The sequence below is a fragment of the Rhineura floridana genome, chromosome 1, assembly GCF_030035675.1.
Source record: "Rhineura floridana isolate rRhiFlo1 chromosome 1, rRhiFlo1.hap2, whole genome shotgun sequence".
Lineage (NCBI taxonomy): Eukaryota > Metazoa > Chordata > Lepidosauria > Squamata > Rhineuridae > Rhineura > Rhineura floridana.
This window is the reverse complement of record NC_084480.1, coordinates 236,543,227-236,565,530: the sequence shown is the minus strand read 5'-3', so window position 1 is coordinate 236,565,530 and position 22,304 is coordinate 236,543,227. Positions and strand designations below refer to the sequence as shown.

At 40.3% G+C, this 22,304-nt stretch overlaps 1 protein-coding gene across 6 annotated transcripts in view; it reads right to left on the bottom strand.

Annotated features, from left to right (window-relative positions):
• Window positions 1-364: 364 nt before the first annotated feature.
• Window positions 365-22,304, bottom strand: part of PTPN2 (protein tyrosine phosphatase non-receptor type 2) — a 35,081-nt gene continuing 13,141 nt past the window's right edge. Inside the window, exons 3-11 of one of the 6 annotated variants that reach the window (XR_009758925.1) lie at window positions 19,627-19,727; window positions 17,063-17,161; window positions 16,176-16,313; window positions 14,884-15,093; window positions 10,529-10,690; window positions 7,353-7,546; window positions 5,305-5,508; window positions 3,664-3,862; window positions 365-713 (exon numbers count right to left, since the gene is read on the bottom strand). Coding sequence is in view for 2 of the 6 variants with exons in the window: in XM_061594924.1 (XP_061450908.1) it covers window positions 692-713; window positions 5,305-5,508; window positions 7,353-7,546; window positions 10,529-10,690; window positions 14,884-15,093; window positions 16,176-16,313; window positions 17,063-17,161; window positions 19,627-19,727 (1,130 nt within the window). In the remaining 4 variants the exon portion in view is untranslated. The remainder of the gene's footprint in view (window positions 714-3,663; window positions 3,863-5,304; window positions 5,509-7,352; window positions 7,547-10,528; window positions 10,691-14,883; window positions 15,094-16,175; window positions 16,314-17,062; window positions 17,162-19,626; window positions 19,728-22,304) is intronic. The other 5 variants (XR_009758924.1, XR_009758929.1, XR_009758933.1 and 2 more) reach the window with 5 other exon arrangements.

The following is a 22,304-nucleotide window of genomic DNA, read 5'->3' as shown; positions in this document are numbered from 1 at the left end:
CACCCCAAAGTTTGTACTTCATTTATTCTCTCCAGTCACCCTGCTTTGTAGAACATCTTGCCTGATGAAGAGTTCTGAAGAATCCCAGCAGCTTGCTACACTTTTGTGATGTTTTGATTTGTCAACATACTGCCCCACTGGATTTTGGATTTTTCTCTTATGGACCAACATGGCCACCTTTGCTTTCTATGTGCCTTGATAAATAACTAAGTAGACATCCATAATAGCTTGCTGCATTGTTAGCATAAGTAACTAAGAAAACTATGGTAGCTGAAGCAGAGAAAAAATGGGATTGCACTGAATTTTCTCCAAATTATCAAAAAAGGCCCTTTTGCGGGCAGGGAAGAATACACACAACAGTATGTCAATTAAAAAAAATATTTAATGCTGCCAGAAGTATAAAAAATACAGTAAGAATGGCAGTACAAAGTATTTTCTAATGTGATCTCTTGCATCTCTCTACAGTTAATACAAGCATAGAACACTTAAGACAAATTATTTCATTTTGAAGAGTCTCTTGCTGGTGATGTACTTCATTCCCTGGTTGTTGTTTACGTTGTAAACAGATATTTATGAGGCCACTTGTGTATTGCTCAGACCTCAGTTTTTTTCCTGAAGAAGGGTCATGTCCTGCTTTGCATGCCAATATTATGTAATTTATAGCTGCAGAATATTCACAAGTCTTGGTGATCTAGGTGTCGGTCACTCTTGGCCTACAGACACACAATGTAAAAGAGTCACAGATTCAGTACAGAGAGAAGTATACAGCTAAGGTATTACAATTTTGCTACAATTGTAAGAATAGTCAAAGCTTTTTGAAAGTCAAATGAAGGCCTTAACTGATATAAAGCAGTTACTGTAACAGGTAGGTGTGCGTATCCTTCCTACCATATTAAAAATGCCCTTGAACTAGTCGTTATGAGACAGGCACTGGCACATTCATGGTCCTATTAAGGACTTGCTCTTGAATGAGTAGGAGAAACAAAGGTAGTTCACAATCTTTGCTCCCTCTCAGACAAGCCCCAAATTTACTTTATTTAAAAGAAATATACATTTAGTAATTCGTATCTTTAATTCTCATTAAAACTTCTATCATACATTAGAAATAAAAGTTAAATGAAAAGCTTAAAATTTATATTAAAGTAAACTTGAGGGAACAAGAGCAAATATGAATATGGTAACCATTGCACTGATATTGAGTGCAAGAGTCAACTGTATATCTAATAATCAGTATTTATTAATTTGATTTATATCCCACCCTTCCTCCCTGTACGAGCCCAGCGCAGTAACAAAAGCACTAAAAACACTCTAAATCATCATAAAAACAGACTTTAAAATTACAACATAGCATCTTTAAAAACATATTTTTAAAGATAGGTTTAAAAACAATTCCAACACAAACACAGTCTGGGTCTGATGGGCTAGCATGATGGGCTAGCAAGAGTTCATCTGAAATCTAGTGATATTTCCTTTGCCTTCTATTTACACAAGGTTCCCAGCCCTTTATCACTTGGAAATTGTCAACCAAACAAAGTCAGATCAGATGAACATCCTCCAGAGATGCTGACAGCAAAAAGCAGCCAAGAAGGATTAAGGGGACAGAGCCAGGATGACATATTTTATTTATTAAATATATATCCTACCCTTCCTCCAGGAGCCCACGGCGGCAAATAAAAACAGTAAAAGCACTTTAAAACATCTTAAAAACAAGACTTAACAAAATTAAAACAAAAACGTGGCAATTGCAAAAGCAACTGAAGATGCAAAACCCAAAAAACTTGGGGGAATGTGCAAGTGAACCAGGATCTCATTTTAGTAGAGTTGCTTCCCACAGGATAGAACCAACAATCCTTTCCCTTCAGTAGACTTCTGCTCTGCAGCAAGGAAGTCACCCTCTCAGATACTTCTTTACTCTTTCCTGAATAATATGTTGTGGTTCTCAATTGCAACCTGACACACATCAACTACAAAAGTTTTGTGTAAGGCTCTGCACTCATTTTCCCCTCCTCCCCACAGAAACCAAAAGGTGTGGATCTGCATCTTACTCCTCCATTAATGAAAACTGCACAAAAAATACTTTGTTGAAGATATATTAAAGTTTTAGTTTGATAGAATCCAGGTGCAACATTTCTTTGAATTGTGACTGAAGTTGCTTATGACTTAATGAATATGGGGAAAATGCCACATTACACACAATTGCCTAGTTTTAGGGAGAAGATGCAAGACACTTCATCAAAAATGTCCTAATAGCAAAAAATGAATTTACTTATAGTTGAGGGAAGGGGGAGGGATGCGCCACAATTTAGTGATTGAATATCTGCTTTGCACACCTAAGGTTCAATCTTTGGCATCTCCAGGTAGGGCTTGGAAAGATTTCTCACCAAAACCCAGTCCAAGTAGACAATATTGAGCTAGAAGGACCAATTTTCCCACTATCAGTCAGGTTCCTATAAGACTTGGGTAAGTATTATGCAACAGGGTAGCAGAGAGTACTATCATTTATATGCACACTAGTTTTCAAGTGTGCACAAACAAGAGTTTGAAAGTCCGGTTAATTTCATTCAGAAGCAAAAGACATTTCCTTCTTCTATTGTGCATTCATGTTTCCTATGTTACAGAAAAGTCCATCCATAAAAACGGTGACATCCTGATCAGTACCTTTTTAGAGTTCAAGCTGCGTAATTCCAGCACTCTATTAACATTTAATTATCCATAAAGGGAAATAACAGGTAAGAATGTAAATAATCAATGTCAATTATACATTTGAGGCAAATATGTTGCAAGTGTTACCCTGTGAAAGCAAAGTTTGCAGATTCAGTTTTGGTTTCACCTCAAGAGTTTCCTTTTATGCAACACAAGATCAAAGAGTTTCTTACTCCCACTTCAAAACTCTGAAGAAATGGGTGCTACCCCTTTCTTCAAGAACAGAATGTGTAAGATCCTTAGAACACTTACAGAAGAATCTTCAAATTGTATCACTCCTCTAGCCACAATAAAAAATTAAAGCCTTTGGATTAAAATTTTTATGTTTTCTTGATCACCAACACACCCCCATGAGAATGATGGGCAGAATACGCTTGATACTCCCTTAAAACCCCGAGTCCTAAGCCATAACAATGTCTCATATTACTTGTGTCCATATCCAAGTGCTGTAGCTTTATTGTCCTAAGTATTCTATTGGTATTGAAAATCATAAACATATTTTACCATCCAATAGGCCTACTATTATTCCCACTATCCACAGGCTAACTATCGGGGGGAAATAGTATTCAGTAGTTCCTTTCCTTTCCTGAGGAAAACAAATTCATATTATAACTATTTGCTTCTGGGTAAAACACTTGATACGGCCACTACTTTTTCTTTTTAGAAAATATGACCAAATTTGTCACGTGCTGTTTACAACCACTTTAAAGGATACTAAAATAATGTAAGGAATAGGACTCAAATCAAGTGACACACACAAAAATGTTTTCATTTTTAATGGGAGCTTTGAACTTTAAACACAAACTATGGCTTCCAAGAGCAACTGCAGTCTTTACTTAAACTTCCCTTCAAAAAGAGTCAGTCTGAGATACTAAACTCCAAGCAATCTTATAAAAATTAAACATTTTCAACTTTTAAATAAAAGGTAACTACAAGGATAAATACATGAATGCAACTTACAGAGTAGAAATTGAGAAGCAGCCCCTATTTGCTTAACATCAAATATCTCAAAGTATTCACTTAATCACTAAGTTGGTATGGTGATGTCAGTATATTTCCAAATCACTCTTGAAATGTTGGGGATGGATGACCGATAACTAATGCATACTCTTTCTGTCAGAGAAGTTTGTACAAATGTAGCTTTTAAAAATACAGTTATCTACAAAAAAGATTAAATAGAGTTACAAAATTTATTCTAAGTCTGGATAGTATAAATGGTTGATGGTATACTACACACACATACACACACAGAGTAGCCATTTTGCATTCAGAATGACACCACACTGTTTATTGCTTATATCGATTATGAAAGTGGGTAGAGTGAAGCCTTGGCAATTCAGTCTACTGCATCATTTTATATTATACACAGTTGCTGAATGTATGCATTAGTTTATCTAACAAGAGTGTGGATGGGTGGCTTCAGAGTCTGAATAACTGATCAACTGCCTGCTTTGGATGGGGTTGTAATTCACACAAAAGGAGCAGGTTTGTAGTCTAGGGGTGCTTCTGGATCCATCTCTGTCGATAGAGGCAAAGATGACTTCAGTGGCTAGGAATGCCTTTTACCAGTTTTAGCTGTAAGACAGTTATGGTTGTTTCTGGACCAGGATAGCCCAGCCACCATTGTCCATGATCTGGTAACCTTCAGATTAGATTACTGCAATATGCACTATGTGGGGGGTGGCCTGTTAGCTACAGCTTGTGCAAAATGTGTCAGCTGAACTGCTCACTGAGGCAAGACTATCAACTACGTGTTATACCACTGCTGAAAAAACTGCACTGGCTGTCGATTAGCTGTTGGCTAAATTCAAGCTCCATACAGCTTGTGACCATGATACCTAAAAGATATCTCACCCCTTGTATACCCAAATGATCACTGTGCTCTGCAGGAGAGGGTCTCTTGCAGATACCATTAATCAGGAAGTCTGTTGTACAATACAGGAATTGGGACTTTAGTGTGATGGCACCTAACGTTTGGAATTCCTTCCCATTATATATTAGACAGCTGCTGTCTGTTGTCTTTTCAGCACCTCCTGAAGACCTTCCTATTCAACATGCCTTTTAAGCAGAGACCTTTATCCCAGTCTGGATCAGTATAGGAACTATTTCTAACTTTTTATATATGGAATTGTTTTTAACTGCTCATATTGTTTTATATATGGAATTGCATATAACATGGAGCTTTCAGTTGTTTTTACATTTTTCTTGTTTTATAGTTGTAACTTATTTGTGATATAATTTCATACTTTATGGTTGTAACCCACCCTAAGACCTTGTGGTAAAGGGCAGATAAGAAATCAAATAAGTAAGTTGTACTCCAGATGGCAATTTGGTTTTATAAGTATCTGCAGTGGAAAGTCCTGGCTGACTAGTGATCAGGTTGCCTGATGTGTTCTGCACTGCAGGATTCCTGCATTAACTGGAGATGTAGAAGTTGGGTGCTTCAAGTTATATTCTCACTAGTGAACTAGCAGCACACTTGTTCTGAGGACTGTGGCAGCAGTCTTGCACCCAGAAATAGTTGCTAAATTCCCCTGAGAGCAGTGGGACTGATTTAAGCTTTATATTACTAGATGCATGATTGCATTAGCACTCACTTACATGAGAGCACTTTGGAAGTACAATTTCCAGCAAGAATAAACTCCAATGAAAACGGCTGAACCAAACCCAATCTTAGTGAGAATAGGTTTCCAATATAACCACCTTTTCCTTTTTTGTTCAGCCTCACTCAGCCTATGCTTCATCTGCTGCACCATCTGTGCTGTGTTAGCTTTCCTGCCCTCTCTCAGCCGTTTTCGAACAGCCCTAGAAACCAAAAACAAAAGCAGTCAGTTATATATATAGGCTTCTAATCCACCCTGACTGAAGAGTGCAAGAGAGGTAGCAACACTTCAAACACAATAAAACAGGAGACTGTATTGTTTATATTGATAAAATACCAAATTAAACTACAGCAGCATAATCTGGTCACAAATAACTAATCCTATTAAGGAAGTCTTAGTGCAAAGTCTCCATGGAAAGAGAGTTCTACAAGAGGAGGGAAATCTATCAAGATGTGTATGTACACCCACACTGAACAAATTTATAATTTCCCCCCAGTTGTCCATCTTTTACAAGCAAAAGCTATGATTCAGAGTTGAGGACTGCCTCTAACAGTGCCACTGTACAGATATTTTGCATTCGAAAAATCAGTAACAGGTAGCAGCCCCCAGATATCATCATACAGCATTCATCTATTGGTTGTGATAGTACTCCAAAGGATAATGGCCAAGCTTTCCAAGAAGCCCCCCAAATCAACCATTTTTTAAAAAACTGGCCACACCCACTTTTATTCTTTTGCCCCCAGAAGGCTGACCATGGGCCAATACAGCCCTTGGCCCAACTTATAGGGTGAAACCAGTTTCTTGAATTTGACATGGAAATGAAAGCCAGTGTTGATAGATAAAAAGCACCCCCAATACCTTTCAAAAAAAGACCATGCGAGGAAGTTATGCTACTAACTTACATTAAGGAAATCATAAACACCTCCTTATATTTTCTTTCAGTTGTACACATGTTGAACAGTTATGTTGAATTTTGATATTTAAGGTAATAAATGGCACTTGCATAGTACTATGTTCTACATGGAGATATTACAGATCTCATGTTTCTTCTCCATGCACAGCAATTCCCACCAACTTGCCCTTCCATTTGCAGCTGTTCCTCTCCGCGTCCCCATCCTATTCCCAGGGGTCCACCAACCACAAGGGGCAGATAATCAGGGCAGAAAGGATTGCAGAGGGATGGGGAGGCGGGCGAGCACTTTTCCATGAATGTGAACTCTGTGCTATTCACAGAAGGAAAGTTAAGAATCTGAGCCTGCATGTTTTCATAGCAATTCACATAGCTGGCAACAGAAATCCTGTACACCACTTATATTGTGTAACATATGATGTCTTTATATGTATAGCCACTTCCTGCAATTATTTGAGGAGAAAGAAGACACTGTTTATATATTCCATAATTTAGTGTTGCATCTTCTCTAAGCAGAAAATGGTCAAGGCAGTTCCCCAATTGCTTGCTTCTCAAATTACACCACTACTGACTTCAGATCTTAACCACAATTAATATCTAGAAGCTATTGGATTGAATCCAGGGTTCGCTCATGCTAGACTAAGTCTGGATTAACTCACTGCAATTACTGCTGACCATGTCTGCATCAGGATACTATGAAGTAATCTGTATGCTGCAAGTGTTTAACACTTCCTAAATATATTCAAAATATTCCCTACAACTTTAAGGGTTAGATGCTTCCTTTTTAATAGTAGCTGAATTTCTTGATTCTGAACTTATTATTCATTTATGGGTATGTTTATACTGTCCTTCAATTATAATCCCAGTGCAGTTTAAGACAGATCCAAACAATAAAAATGTACGTTCCGAATCAATGTCAGATTTATAAAATACAGAACTATTGCGTACTCAGATGCAGCTTTCAAGAGTTTAAGTGCAGTTCACTAATTTCACCTCAAGATTAAGTGACATGAATTAGTTATCAGTGTGAATCTTGAAACAAAGGGGTATCGTCTTTGATCCATGCATCATAGGTTTCTAAAAATGGCCTTGGCCACTGCGCAGTTTTCAAGCTTTTATAGAAAAATGATACTCACATGTCAGTACTTGCATCTGCAGTATTTTGTACTGAAGAAGAGAAATCAGTATTTATAATGTTCTCAGCTTGCTCCTGATTTTCTAATCCCACATTAGTCCCATTATACCTCTCTGTAGTTAGCTTGGTTGGGCATGGAGGAGAGCGATCAGAACTTGGTGCCTGGTCCTCTTTTGAGAGTTCCTTCCACTGATTCTAAATGGAAGAGAGCTTGTTAAGGTGTTTTGAAGGCCAGAATCTGTCGCGTGTTTTTAATTAGCTGAAGAGTTACAGGTACTATTATTTTCAGAGATACAATGCAACATGCTTCTCTGGAAAAAAACAAGTTTTGCAACATGAAGACTTGTCTTGACTAGATAAGAATTGCAAGTTCAGATCAATGGTTTCCTTCCATATGTTAAAGATATCATTCACATAAAGGACTGTTTTAAATCTTGCACCACAGCTCCAAAGAAGAAAATGAGACCTACTTATTATAGGACTGTGCAAATTCTTCCTCAAGCATTTGTGGAATCGTATGAGTGACTATCTCCTATCTGCTCATTGTTCTTTGGATCTAACTTTGATTCTAATGACAGTTTGGTTATCAAAAGCAAGTTACTGGCCAAGAAGGCTCCTGCAAGTATTTTTTGTGACAAAATAAGTATATCTTACCATATAAAACAGTTTTACAAAATAACTACAAGAACCAAATCCCTCAAAATTCACAAATCGCTATCAGAAAGCTGCAGTGATGCATATCATGGCATCATATATTTGCTGCAGTAAATGTGAGACTCGCTAAGCTCTGCACACTGCGAGAGCAGCTTTGCAGCAGCTTTCCCAACCCTACCTCAAGATGCTGGGGACCTTTGGCAAGTAAAACACAGGCCCTACCACTGAGCTACAGCTTTTCCAGCACTGAACGGGCTTTTAACCATTATTCAGTGCTAGAAAAATAGTATTCAATATGTTTTGGAGCTTGGACAACCAGGTGCAACATTTTTCCAGTTCTGCCCCCAATATCATATGCTCCATAGATGAGAATATGATAGGGCTGTGCACACACACACACCATCCACCCCATGACTCCAATCCTAAACATATGGGGAGAAGAACTGGTGACCGTGCGGGAAGGAGACAGCAAGGGAGGGAGGCACCTACGTTGCCACTACCCAACTCCTTACTGACCTGCAGCCAACCTAGCCATCCCTCCATTAGGAGGAAAAGAAGAGGGCAGAACAGCTGAGCGGTGGAGAAGAGCCGGTGATTGTGGGGGAGGGAGACACTGAGTGCTGAAGCTACATTGCCACTTCCAAATCCCCTACTGAGCTGCAAAGAAAAATAGTAAACATATGGAATGTCTCCTTCCTCTCCCCCTGGATAACAGCAGGGTCAATTTACCCTGTGTAATGCTGTTTTGCAAGGGGCTTTTGAAAAGCCCCTTGCAAAACAGCACCCCCCAGGTTCGCTCGCTGGGCTCATGAGCAAAGGGAGGATCCTGCACAATACTGTTTGGACCCAGACCGAGGTGGGGCGTGTCCAGTGGATAAAGACCAGTCTGCGTTCCTGTCTCCAGCCACAAGAGGGCAATGTAATCCAACCATGGCATGTGTTCATCACCTCTGGAGAAAGCCCCTTGCAAAACAGCACTGCAGCCCCAGAGGATTGCTGCCTCTGCTCATCAGCCAGGAAGGAGAGCTGCAGCTGCCTCTTCTTGCCCAATGCCCTGCCCCCTGAACGCCCCAGGATGCTCTGGATCATCAAATCCAACCCATAACGATCCACAGCTATCAGAACCTAACTCAGCCGAGGCTTGAATGGGCCTGATTAGGCTCGCGACTTTGCCGAATCCAGAAAACAGCCCTTGTCCTCTAATATCACCCAAATCCAGTCCAATCTAACATCCTAGATGTATTCCTCTGCAGATTGGTGCTCATGAGAATTCATTACAGTACTATGTATAGTCAGTGTTCTTGTTTTGTTTAATGGCAATTGTTTGAATCTTGAAGGCTTTATAGCACTCATTTGAAATAAAATGAAGATTCCATGGAGATATCAATTGCAAGAATGTTTTTTAAAAAGTAAGATTTATATACTGCTTAAATAAAACAACCAAGCCGCTTACATAAGGTGTTATAAAATAGTCCATTAGAAATAGCAATAAAATGCTATTATTTGACAGTAGGAAAGTGTCCTTGATGCAAGGAAAACCTAATCTTACTTCCACATCAGATGAGCATGTACTATTATGACATCCATCACATCAACATTACTCATCCCTCTGAGCATTTAGGAAAAGTTTTTCTAAATTGAAAAAGTTTGTTTGGTTTCATAATAGGTACAAAATGCTTACGATATCTGTAAAAATACACACTAATGACAACAACAGAACAGAAATATTTTTATTCGAACACTTATGTAGTTTTTAGAGGAGACAGAATCTTCTGTGAAAATGATAAAAGGATCTAGATGTTGAAGACTATTGTGTTAAGGTATTATCTAGAAGGCTAGACATAGGCAGCTAGTTAGGCAGTAAAATTTCAATCAAGTAATTTATGTTTATTGTACTATTAGCAACAAAGTAGGCAAAAGGTGCAATGGGAAGACAGTAGAGGGCAACTCTTAATACTTTACTAACCCAGATATATTACACATACCTGACAATTTTTTACAGTCTTTACTTACATCAGATAGATGAGACAAACAAAGTTCAAATGCCCAAGGATTTTTTATTCATTCTGTTATTTAGCATCCAATAGCAGAAAAGTATAATCTAAGTAGATTGACAGCTAATGTGGAGATACATGTTAACTATTCTAATTTATATGGATAAAGCAGTGGTGGGAAATCTTTTCGGATCCCTTGGCTAGATCCCCAGAGACCAAATTTGACAGATGGCTGAGGAAATCCTGCTAAAGCAAAGGAAAAAATATTACAGCAGGGGATTAGATGCAAACCCCTTTCTGATTCCCTGTTGGGAACAAGCGCAAACAGCCAAGGCAGGATTTAACCCCACCCATCAGCTGAAGTTTGGCCTTGTGGGCAAAACTGTATCCCCTGGCAGGTCAAGATTGGCCCACAGACTAGAGGTTCCCAATCCCTGGCGTAAAGCCTGAAGAACAGTTGAATCTGGGTCTACGAATAATTTCATTATGAACTCTTGAGTGACTGATTTTAAAAGCAAATTATTCTTACCTGTATAGTAGAATCACCCATTATATATTTTGCTCCTTCTATTACAGCCAGGTATGAAAATCGTAGCTGATCAGGAGTCTGAATAAGTCCCATTCGATATTTTCTCATATTCAATAAAACCTGCTTAATGTCTACAGAAAGTGGGTCTTCTCTTTTTTCCATCTGTGTCAGAAAAACATAGCAACTAGTTTTAGCAGCAGTACTATTGTTTAGGAACAGCTGTTTTTTAAAAAAAATAGTTGAATTACCCCCACCCCTGCTACAACAAAAGACAGAAAGCAAGAGCTTCAGTTTTGCACCAGGAGATACGGCAGGACTTAACCTTCCTCTGCTCCCCGCTACAGCCCCCTAATATGCTGTAGAGGGCCCCCAAGACCTCTGTGGCAGACTCTGGGGGCACAAAAGTATTGCACAATGAGAGAGCACATCTACCATCAGAACTATCAGAGCTACCTCCCTCCTTGTGTGCCCAGCTTCAGAGAAGACTGCCTCATTTGTAAAACTGAGTGATTGCTATGAACCAGGATCAAACCACAGTTGTGCAGTCTTGCATTGTAAAGATTTCTCAAATCAGGACTACAAACCACAGGATCACTTAATCTAGTTCCCCAATTCAGACATCATGGGAAAGTAATTTAACAAACCAGAACTCTTCTCTAAATCTGGGTGTTCCTGCTCCAGCATACCATAGTGTGTTGATTAGGCATATACAACAGGCTGCATACTGTAAATTATATTATAGCCAGTGTAGATTTTTCACATTCTGCAATGTTAAATTGAGAATACCTCCATGCCATTCTGATGCTTCCCATAAGCTCATTTCAAAACAAAACCTTACAATACTGATAGTCCTGAACTCTGAAACGCTTGCTTAATAACACTGTAAATTTTCATGGTGATACACGAAACAGTCAGAGAGAATAGAGAGTTCAAAGTCTAAAAAGAGAGAGAAAAAACCCCAGAGCCCTTTTGGACTTTTTTCTGCCAGAGTTCTCATAATCTGTTGAAATTCATTAAAAATCAGCCATGTTCACAGAGTACCTGGAATCCTAATACCGACCTTGTTCCATACTCTGACCTTCATCTTCTGCAGTTTAAAAGTTAAAAAATGTCTGGCTGATTTTTAATTAATTTAAGAAATTTTGGCTGGAACTCAATGATAACACGGGACATGCTCAGTAAGAACCAAGTGTTCTAAAAGCCTCACAGCTGCTGGGCTTGGCTAATCGGGGCCACACCCACAGCAGACTTTCATTTCATGTGAGACAGTCATGCGTTCCCCCAGAGAATTCTGGGAAGTGTAGCTTGTGAAGGGTGCTGACAGGAGACTCCTATTCCACTGACAGAGACCCAGTGGCCAGAGTGGTTTAGCAGTCAGCCACTCTGATTGAAGCTTTGTGAAGGGAACAGGGTGTCTCCTAGCAACTCTCAGAACCCTTCACTAACTACACTTCCCAGGATTCTTTGGGAGAAGCCATGACTGTCTAAAGAGAAATAAAGGCCTGGTGTGGATGTGGCCAGGGACAGCTTTGGTTTACATTTGGGTGAGAGACTACATGTGCCTTCTGTGGAATAAAAAGGTGGAGGAAATACTGAAAAATGATACTGTTCACAGTGTTTTCTTTTTGGAAAGCAAAGGGGCTCCGACCACCCAATCTCCTCCTCTCCCCTCTCCCTCTTCCCTTCCCTGCTCCTCCCCCAGGTCAGTGTTGGACTACGACCTGGGAGACCAGGGTTTGAATTCCCACACAGCCATGAAGCTCACTGGGTTACTTTGGGCCGGTCACTGCCTCTCAGCCTCAGAGGAAGGCAATGGTAAACCCTCTCTGAATACCCTTTACCATGAAAATACTGTTCATAGGGTCGCCATAAGTTGGGATCAACTTGAAGGCAGTCCATTTTCATTTTCAAATATGATTGCACAGAAATAAATCCCATTGAACTCAAAAAGTATGCAAATGATCAAACCCACCCTCCCTTCTATACCCTTCCTCTTGCCCCTTCCCTTCCCTTTGCCCCTCCCTCTCCATCCCCTTCCAATCCCCTTTTTCCGTCTCCCCCTCCCCTTCTTCCTCCCCATGGGCAGTTTTATCTATCTTAAGCATGATTGCACAGGAGTAAATACCACTGAACTCTATAAGCTATAAGCTTCCTCCAGGCACCTGGTTGGCCACTGTGAGAACAGGATGCTGGACTAGATGGGCCACTGGCCTGATCCAGCAGGCTCTTCTTATGTTCTTATGCATGCAAATGATCAAACCTGCCGTCCCCCTTACTTTGCCCCCCTCCAATCCCCTCCTTCCCTTTCCCCCTCCCCCATGGTCAGTTTTACCTATCCTAACCATGATTGCAAGGGAGTAAATCCCATTGAACTCAGTAAGCATGCAAATGATCAGACCTTCCTTTTCCCTCCTTCCCTTCTCCTCTCTCTTCCTCCTCCCCTCCCCTCCCTTCTTCCTTCTTCCTCCTCCCCTGCTCACTCCAGCCCTCCTTCCTTGCCCCCTGGTCAGTTTTACCTATCCTAAGCATGATTGCACAAGAGTAAACCCCACTGAACTCAATAAACATGCAAATTCAAACCTGTCCTTCTCCCCTCCCCCTCCTGCCTGCTCCCCTCCCTCTTCTCCCCTCTGTCCTTCCTCCCCCCCCTTCCTCCTCTGCTCCCCATCCCGTCATTAGTTTCACCTATCCTAAGCATGATTAAAAGGGAGTAAATCCCACTGAACTCAGTCAGCATGCAAATGATCCATCCATTCTCAGCAAACTTGCACAGGATCCCATTTCTTACCTCCCAGATTAAAAAGCAGAGAAATTCACTAATAGGCAAAAAACCTTGCAGTTTAAGAACATACCTATAGCCCACAGATATTTCTATCCAACTTTAAAAAGCAGGGAAATTGGGCAGCTATAGTGAACGCACATGGGGAGCAGGAGACCTGACCTCCTCTCTGAGATATTGGACTGCCCTGCAAATTTGTCAAAATGCAAACACAATTTGGGTTGGTCTTCACAGTCCAATCCACTTGCTGTGTAGGTTGGAATAATTTGGTAACATGTGCCTCTGAGCATATGGTGAGTGGTGGCAACACCTGCAATCTGCCCAAATAATAGAAAGAAGACGTGATGTGCTGATCTTGTTTTAGCAGGGAGGAAGCAACATTATTAAGACAGTTGATATAGTTCAGATGTTCACTTTGAATATGTCTGATTTACTTTGCAATTTTAGTGAAGTTGCCTATAGTAAAACATTTTCTTTTGCTTCTGCTTCTGTGAATATGTGAAGTACAGCTACACTCTGCAACACTAAAAAAAAAGCTCCAAAAACAACTGTGGAATAATGGCACTGACTATTCTGCAGAATAGTTTCCAAAGGACATGAGGAGTGTCTCAGTTTGCACAAGATCAAACAGTGGGAGGTGAAATATATTCTAGCAAAATGCTAGGTGTGCTCTATGTTTTTAATTGACCGTGCCCACCTTGCCTTAAATGAAGTGATTTAAACATAGCAGGCTGAAAACATGCATCCTCTTTTTTCCAACAGCTAGAGTCGTTGCTGAAGTAGCAACATATTGTATCAGTCTGATTTTACATTAAACTGCTGGTTCAGATTCAACTGTTAATGCACCCAAAATAGAAATAGAACATAACTTTCAATTTGAAACACAAAAGGCTGTCTTCACCATCATATGACATTAACCAATAAAAAGGCTTTGAAATTAATAAAAATAAATTTGACACAGATTTCTCGGATGAATAATGAGGGAAATAAAATTTTCTAGATTAGATCCTCTGTATAAACATTAGTAACACAGGAAAGAAGCAAAGTTAAGAAGAACACCAACAAACATACAAAAATTTAATTCTCCATCTTTGGAGATGGCAGGTGTTGCCACCACTCACCATATGCTCAGAGGCACATGTTACCAAATTATTCCAACCTACACAGCAAGTGGATTAGACTGTGAAAGACCAACCTAAATTGTGTTTGCATTTTGACAAATTTGCAGGGCAGTCCAATATCTCAGAGAGGAGGTCAGGTCTCCTGCTCCCCTGGTGCATTCCCTATAGCTGCCCAATTTCCCTGCTTTTTAAAGTTGGATAGAAATATCTGTGGGCTATAGGTACGTTCTTAAACTGCAAGGTTTTTTGCCTATTAGTGAATACTTAAATACGTTTGCTCTTTTTCGGTATCACAACACTTATGCTATTTTTCAATTGTATTGCACAATTCAGTTTTTCAATTGTTATTCATATTGCTAATCAATATGAATATTGTTATTCATAAATTAGGATTTTTTTTCATACCACCCTTAAGTGAATGGTAGTTCTTAGAATAGTATTTAAGACAAACTTACCAAGACAAGGCATGTGTCTACCAATGAAAATGTACCAGAGCGCCCAATTCCAGCACTGCAGTGAATGACTGCAGGTCCATGTTCAGGATTCAACGATCCAGATTCTCTGACTTTAAACAAAAAGTTGAGGAATGAAGCTGGGGATTCAGGAACTCCAAAGTCTGGCCATGTAGTATAATGAAAATGGAATATCATCCTGGTCTCACCAGTCTGATAAAAAGAAAACATTTGTTAAAAATATCAAGCAACTTGTTGGAATATATCTGTTTGGCATCCAGGCAAGCGAGGAAGAACTCAAATAGCTTATTCAAAATGCAATATTCTGAGCAGTTATGGAAATCCCAGCTGAAACTCCACCACAGCTGCAATTAGTACACAGTACAATTACATGTCACAAAAGTGGAGTTTAACTGCTACCGATAGTTGTGTATGTTGTGAATACAGCTTTGGTTACATTTATGTTACGGTGTGGACTCCAGATGCCTTGTCCCATGCCCAAAGTTTAATTCTTTTTTGGAACAACCCCAAAAGAGAGCTTTGCTGTTATCACCAACTATAAACCTGGTAAATGCCTGGAACTTGTTGAGGCAGCTTGTTTTCTGCCCATCTTAAGAAACAGGGGTTGCAAAGTGATGCCCTCCAGATGATGTTTGATTCCAGTTCTCGTTGGTCCCAGCCAGCCCAGCCAAAGGTCAAGGAGATCTAGTTAACAATATACAGAGGGCACCATGTTGGCTTCCCATGCCAAGAAACAATAGCCAGTTACACTACACAGTACCAGGTGATATACCTTTGTCCTCACTCTAGCAAGGCAAAGCTGTATAGGATAGTATCCACGGACTTTCTGGGAAATGGGCTCAGGGCTATATCTTAATTTCTCTACCAATTGTTGTTAGAAGTTCATGATTAATTTCAAAGCGAACATTTAATTCTTTACATATTATGTGTACAGTTAAGATATACCATCACTCTGAAATTCAAATAATGTCTAATTCGCAAAATGAGATGCTCCCCATCCAGAGGCCCAGGCTGCTGGAGTCAGGTATCTCTGAGTAACAATAACAGTTAAATGTCAACCCAGCTTTAGCCTTTGCCTATCTGCTTATCATCATAATCATTTCTCTGTGTGCTGAGGGACGCTTATGCTCCTCCTATAATAGATCATTTTTCATAGGATTGCAGGCATTGCATAATTTCAGAAACAACATTTCCATGAAATATTCCAAGGTAGCAAGAACAACTACATATACTTTTCACAAGAATTTTGGAGACAATTTCTGATGAACGCTTACGTTGATGTTTTCTAGCTGAAGTTGCCGTACTGTATAGTAAGATTTAACACCTTCAGATTTTAATCTCACACAAAATCCTGTTTCTTTGAACATCATTTGTTCCTCCTCTTTTGTCGGCCAGTATTGTGCACATTTAACCTGAATTGTAAGGTAAGGATTTGCCAGAAATGAGTGTCAAATTATACATATCATTTATTCACAGCTATTATAAAATTGTTCTCTACATGGAAAACAAAACAATCATACAGGTTTATACAGGTACATAAAAAGTAATCCTTCCTCACTCCTCCTAGATACTAGATATGAATTGTTTTTAAAAAATAAAATACAATAAATTAGGGTTAACACATTAAGGTTTAAACTACTTGGTTTTAAATGCCTATTTATATTGCTTGATACTGATGTTTTCTGAAACCAGAAAATCATATTCACTGTTCCTTCGCCAAGCTTGTCCAGATCTATAAAAGGAGATTACTGCAAATAATATATTGGCTATACGCTTGCATTAAACTTCATGGTCCTCCCCTGCCCGCTACAGCTCCCTGTGATCCCCAACCTGCTTTGAAGAGTCCCCCAATCCTCTGGAGCAGATTTTGGAAGTGTGTGCAGGGGAAGGGAATGAAGAGCAAGTCCCATTTGAGCAAGTGGAAGTTTGTTGAATTTCAATAGTATCTCAGTTTTCAAATAAAATCTTATAAAAGTATTTATCTACTGCCGCTTGAGTCACAAAACTCCTAAAAGCCAGGAACATGCAAGCACTTCATATCAGGATAAACTCTACTTATAGGGCTCAAATTTAGAGTAAGCCATGACTCCTCATTAAATTGCACACTGATCTCAATATAACCAATTTTAATGCACAACATTAAATAGTCACGGCAACTCACCGACTCTTTCTCAACAATTCTGTTTAGCATGACAACTGCTTTGGTCTTTTGTTGCCATACCATTAGCCAGAAATGGCAGCATGTATTAGGAAGTGGACCCTGTGGAATAAGAGAAAAGAGATGTTCAGTCAGCAGTCTGAACCTCAATCTATGAAGGAAAGTACATAGAATAATATTAGATTATAGAATACGGCACAATCTAGAGGCCAGGTACATGTGTGCTTCTACGGCTGGGACCCAGGTATCCCTTTGGATCATCCTGTACATCATCTGTATTCTTCTCAGGCATGGAGTATTCGCCTTAAGCAAAGTCATTTCCAAGTCTGTATCCAGGGTGTGGTCAAACACATTATTGTGAGAGGGAGTGGTTGCAGCCGCTTTGAAAGAGACGGTGATCCTACCACTCCTGAAAAAAAACACCCTGGACCCATTGGTTTGTGACAACTACCGACTGGTTGTAAATACCCCCTTTTTAGGGAAGGTGATTGAGAGGGTTGTGGTGCAGCAATTGCAAGTACTCTTGGATGAAACAGATTATCTTGACCCATCCCAGTCTGGGTTCAGGCCTGGTTATGGGACTGAATTGCCCTTGGTCACCCTGATGGATGACCTTTATCAGGAGAAGGACAGGGGAGTGTGACCCTGTTATTCTTACTTGATCTCTCAGTGGCTTTTGATACCACTGACCATCGTATCCTTCTGGGCCGACTTGGTGAGATGGGTATTGGAGGCACTGTTCTATAGTGGTTCCAATCCTATCTCCAGGGTTGCTCTCAGAGAATAGCATTGGGTGACTGTCTTTTGGCCCCCTGGCAGCAGTGCTGTGGGGTGCCGCAGGGTGCCGCAGGGTACTATCTTGTCCCCTATGCTGTTTAACATCTATATGAAGCCCTTGGGAGCAGTCATCAGGAGCTTTGGGGCAAGGTGTCAGCAGTATGCTGATGATACCCAGCTCTATTTCTCTGTAATATCTCAATCGGGAGAGGCCATACAAGCCCTGAACCGCTGCCTGGACTCGGTGGTGGGCTAGATGAGGGCCAATAAACTGAGTCTGAATCCTAGCAAGACGGAGGCCCTGTGGGTTGGTGGTTCCCGAGTTCGGATAATTGGTCAGTTGCCTGCTTTGGATGGGGTTGTACTCCCTCTGAAAGAGCAGGACCGTAGTGTGGGGGTGCTCCTGGATCCATCTTTGTTGCTAGAGGCCCAGCTGACCTCAGTGGCTAGGAGTGCCTTTTACCAGCTTCGGCTGGTAAGACAGCTGCGGCCGTTTCTGGACTGGGATAGCCTGACCACTGTTGACCACGCACTGATAATCTCCAGGCTGGATTACTGTAATGCACTCTATGTGGGGCTGCCCTTGAGGTTGGTCCGGAAGCTGCAGATAGTGCAAAATGCGGCGGCGAGGCTGCTCACTGGGGCAGGGTATTGCCAACATGTCACTCTACTGCTAAAAGAATTGCACTGGCTGCCCATTTGCTACCGGGCCAAGTTCAAGGTTCTAGTTTTGGTGTACAAAGCCCTATACAGCTCAGGACCAGGATACCTGAAAGACCGTCTTACCCGTTATATACCCAGTGAATCACTGCCCTCTGCAGGTGAGGGCCTCCTGCAGATACCATCTTATCAGGAGGTTCGTTCTGCACAACATAGGAAACAGACCTTTAGTGTGGTGGCACCTACCCTGTGGAATTCCCTCCCCTTAAATATTAGGCAGGCGCCATCTCTGCTATCTTTTCTGCGCCTTTTGAAGCCTTTCCTCTTTCAACAAGCCTTTTAAGTTGGGACCTATCCCAGTCTGCGTCTGTGTTAGAATTTCTTGTTTAATATGTTTTTTATAATGTTTTTAATCCTTTTTGAAAAGATGTTTTTAATGCTTTTTTAATGTTTTTAACGTTGTTTTGTTTTAATGTATTTTAAGGTCTGTATTTATGATGTTTTAAAGTGTTTTTAGCACTTCTGTTTGCCTCCGTGGTCTCCTGCTGGGAGGAAGGGCAAGATATAAATCAAATAATGAATAAATAAATAAATCTACTGTGGTTTAATCCCTATGACGACAGCAGTAGGCCCATGTGGACTCCCATACAGAGGCTGGGCTCTGAGTAGCTCCCCACATTATATAGCTATTAGTACAAACTAAATGCATTGACCCACCTTTCCTGCAGAAGAACAGCTTCACTTCCGGCTGACCATGACTTTAGATGCCAAATCAGTCTCTCTACATCACTTTATTGTGGCATGGGTGTAGCTGTAAATTCTGGCCTGGTATATGAAGCCAGGACTGAGCATCAGGGTCAAGCACTCCCCTCTCCTGTTACATGCTGGCTTCAGTACAAGGATCCTAGCTTGTATTAACCCAGAATTCCTTGTTATATCGAAACTGGTCAAACTCTGACTTAAATGTTGGTTACCAAACACTTAAGAATAACTGAGTGCGAGACAGAGAGAGGGGAGGGGGAGGGCAAGGGAGAAGCGCATGAAACCAGGAATGTTCCTCTCAACAGGGCACTACTACATTAGAATTCAGTCATTAACTGCATAACCTCTAAAAGTCTAATAAAACTTACCTGTGTTAATATATAATTTCTCTGAGCTTCTTCATTAACCACCAAGCTTGCATTGATGTAATCGTTGTCTGTGTTCTGCAGTATTACACGACTGTGATCATCTTGAAATAAATATAATTAGCAGAGAATTAATACTTTCATTATCAAAAATGACGTTTTATGGATGACCTGGTCCATAAGCTTATTTTAATGTACTGAAATTATAGCCAAGAAATTGTGGTAAAGGGTGTTTTATTAGAACAATTCCCTCCCTCTTTCTGGTTTAAACATTTTGTTAAAACCTTATTAGTAAATCCTCTGTAATACACAACCGTTCAACTTTTCAAGCCTCACCTCCCCAAAGCAATGCTGGATGCCAGTGAAGAAGAACTACAATTGGGTGGGGTGAGGGGAATACTTGTAAGTAGAAACTCCCCTTGAGGAGGTCACCTAAGACAGGCAGCAGTTAAAGGATGATAGATTTCCATTGCTCACTTTGAGCATGTCTTCCAACATTAATTACTTAATGTATTGGCTAAACTACTCTTAGCCAGAAAAGTATTATTGGAGTTGCATTTATTTTGCGTACTTGCTGACCATGCTCCTAGTGTTTCCCAAACTTTTTTTTATTTTTTTGTTGCTGGACTAGAGTTCCCATAATTCCTGACCATTGGCCATGCTGGCTGGGGCTGATGGGAGTTGTAGTCCAGCAACAAAAAAAAAAAAAAAAAGTTTGGGAATCACTGCTATCATTCAGCAGTCTAAATATGGGTAGGATGCCTTGTATCAACTTGGGTATAAAGACACTGTCCGACAAGCAGATTACTGAAGTTATAGAAGGATTAGTTTCTCTAGGATAGAAGCTTAGCCTCTTGGCATCACCACTTCAGGAAAAAACTGCATCACCAGACTCTCCATCATACATACTACCAGTAATGGCAGTGCTGTGTTTGCTGACTTGGCTTCCCAATGCTGCACGTTGATGCCAATTACTAAGGAGAGGAGCAAGGCAGTGGGGGCTCATCATGGTGTGTATTCCCACTGCTGCCCCTGTACCATGCTCCCCACTGCCATGCCCTCCAGTAACCAGCAACAACACACAGCATTAGGATGCCAATACATCAACACAGCCCCACCTGTTCCACCACACAGGGTGCTACTGCACACTCCACACACACATTACACACACACACCTCTCTAGGATTTATTGTAACCAATGCACCTTTTACTTCAATGTGGTAAAACTGTATGGCATATACAATAGGTGTCAGATTCTTGAGGAATGAGGAATCCTGGCATTCAGTATAGATAGTATTTTAACCACTACCAGTAGCATCTATACAGCCCTTCTTGAGTAAGTGTTTCATACTAATTATCTCAGTAATTCAGTCAAAACTAGGTCAGTATTATCTTTAAATCAGAGAGGAGGTAGGATATAAATTGTTTATTACTCCAAATGAATTGATGTCAGAAGTACAATTCTAATCAGAGATTTTTCTGGCACATATGTGTAGTCATGTCACTACACCAGCTCTCCCCTTGTTGTTTGTTGTTGATTTCCCACCCACCCACCAAGACTAGGGCTTCTCACAATCTGCACCAGCATATCTGGGCTGGGAGCCCTGGGCTCCTGCTAGAAGGAAGGGCGGGATATAAATCAAATAATAAATAAATAAAATATCTCTTGCCCATGACAATAATCTGTTCATCCACCTTTACAAAAACTTTCTTCCACATGTCTAAGTCATCAGTTACATACAGGAGGAAAACAAACACAAATATTCTGTTATACTTGAAGGGGACTTCACAATCCAATAAGCTACTTATGTACATAACTTACTGTTGTGTCTTCATTAGCTCAACAACAGATGTAACCTTCTTGCCTTATTGCATGTTGGAGATGAAGCAGCAAATACTGTAGAGAGTGTCACAACTGTGCACATACAAGTAGTTTCCTTATGGGTGTGTAAAACATCTGATCTGAATTTCAGCCAGGGTTTACATCTTCACAGTGCCCCTGGAGGAATACTATCAATACTGTATAGCTGATGGGAAAGGATCTTTGACACTATCTATAGCAGATGTGGGGAACTTTTGGCCCTCCAGATGTTGCTGAGCTACAACCCCATCATCCCTGGCCATTGACCATGCTTACTGGGGCATATGGGAGTTGCAGTTCAGCAATATCTGGAGGGTCAAAGCTTCCCCACACCTGATCTACAGAAACAACCAAAAGATACTTAGCTTAAAATTGGCAATAAAGACTACAGCCTTAAATTTCTGTGGCAGACTGAAAGTAAATCTAATTGCACAATAAACAAACATGCACAAGCCAACTGTTCTAAAAACGTGTAGATTTTTTTAAAGTCTGTATTTTAAATGCTATTTTAAAACTACTTCTAGTTCAACACTTTGTATTTTAGCAGCATATGTCATGCTTAATTTGACATGGAACATCAAACTTCTCTTGACAGAAGAGGAAAGTGCTTACAAAGAAGACTGTACAAAACAAATTTTCAAAAAATGTGCAATGTAAGACTGTCCAAGATGATCAAACATGTTGACAAGGCTTAAAGAAATCATTGAAAGCTTTGACTCAGAGGTAGATACTGTTTTCCAGAAAATGGTACCTGAAGCAATCACTGGTGAGATGCATATTTTTCAGAGGACATAAATATAAATAAAAAGAACTATACTAA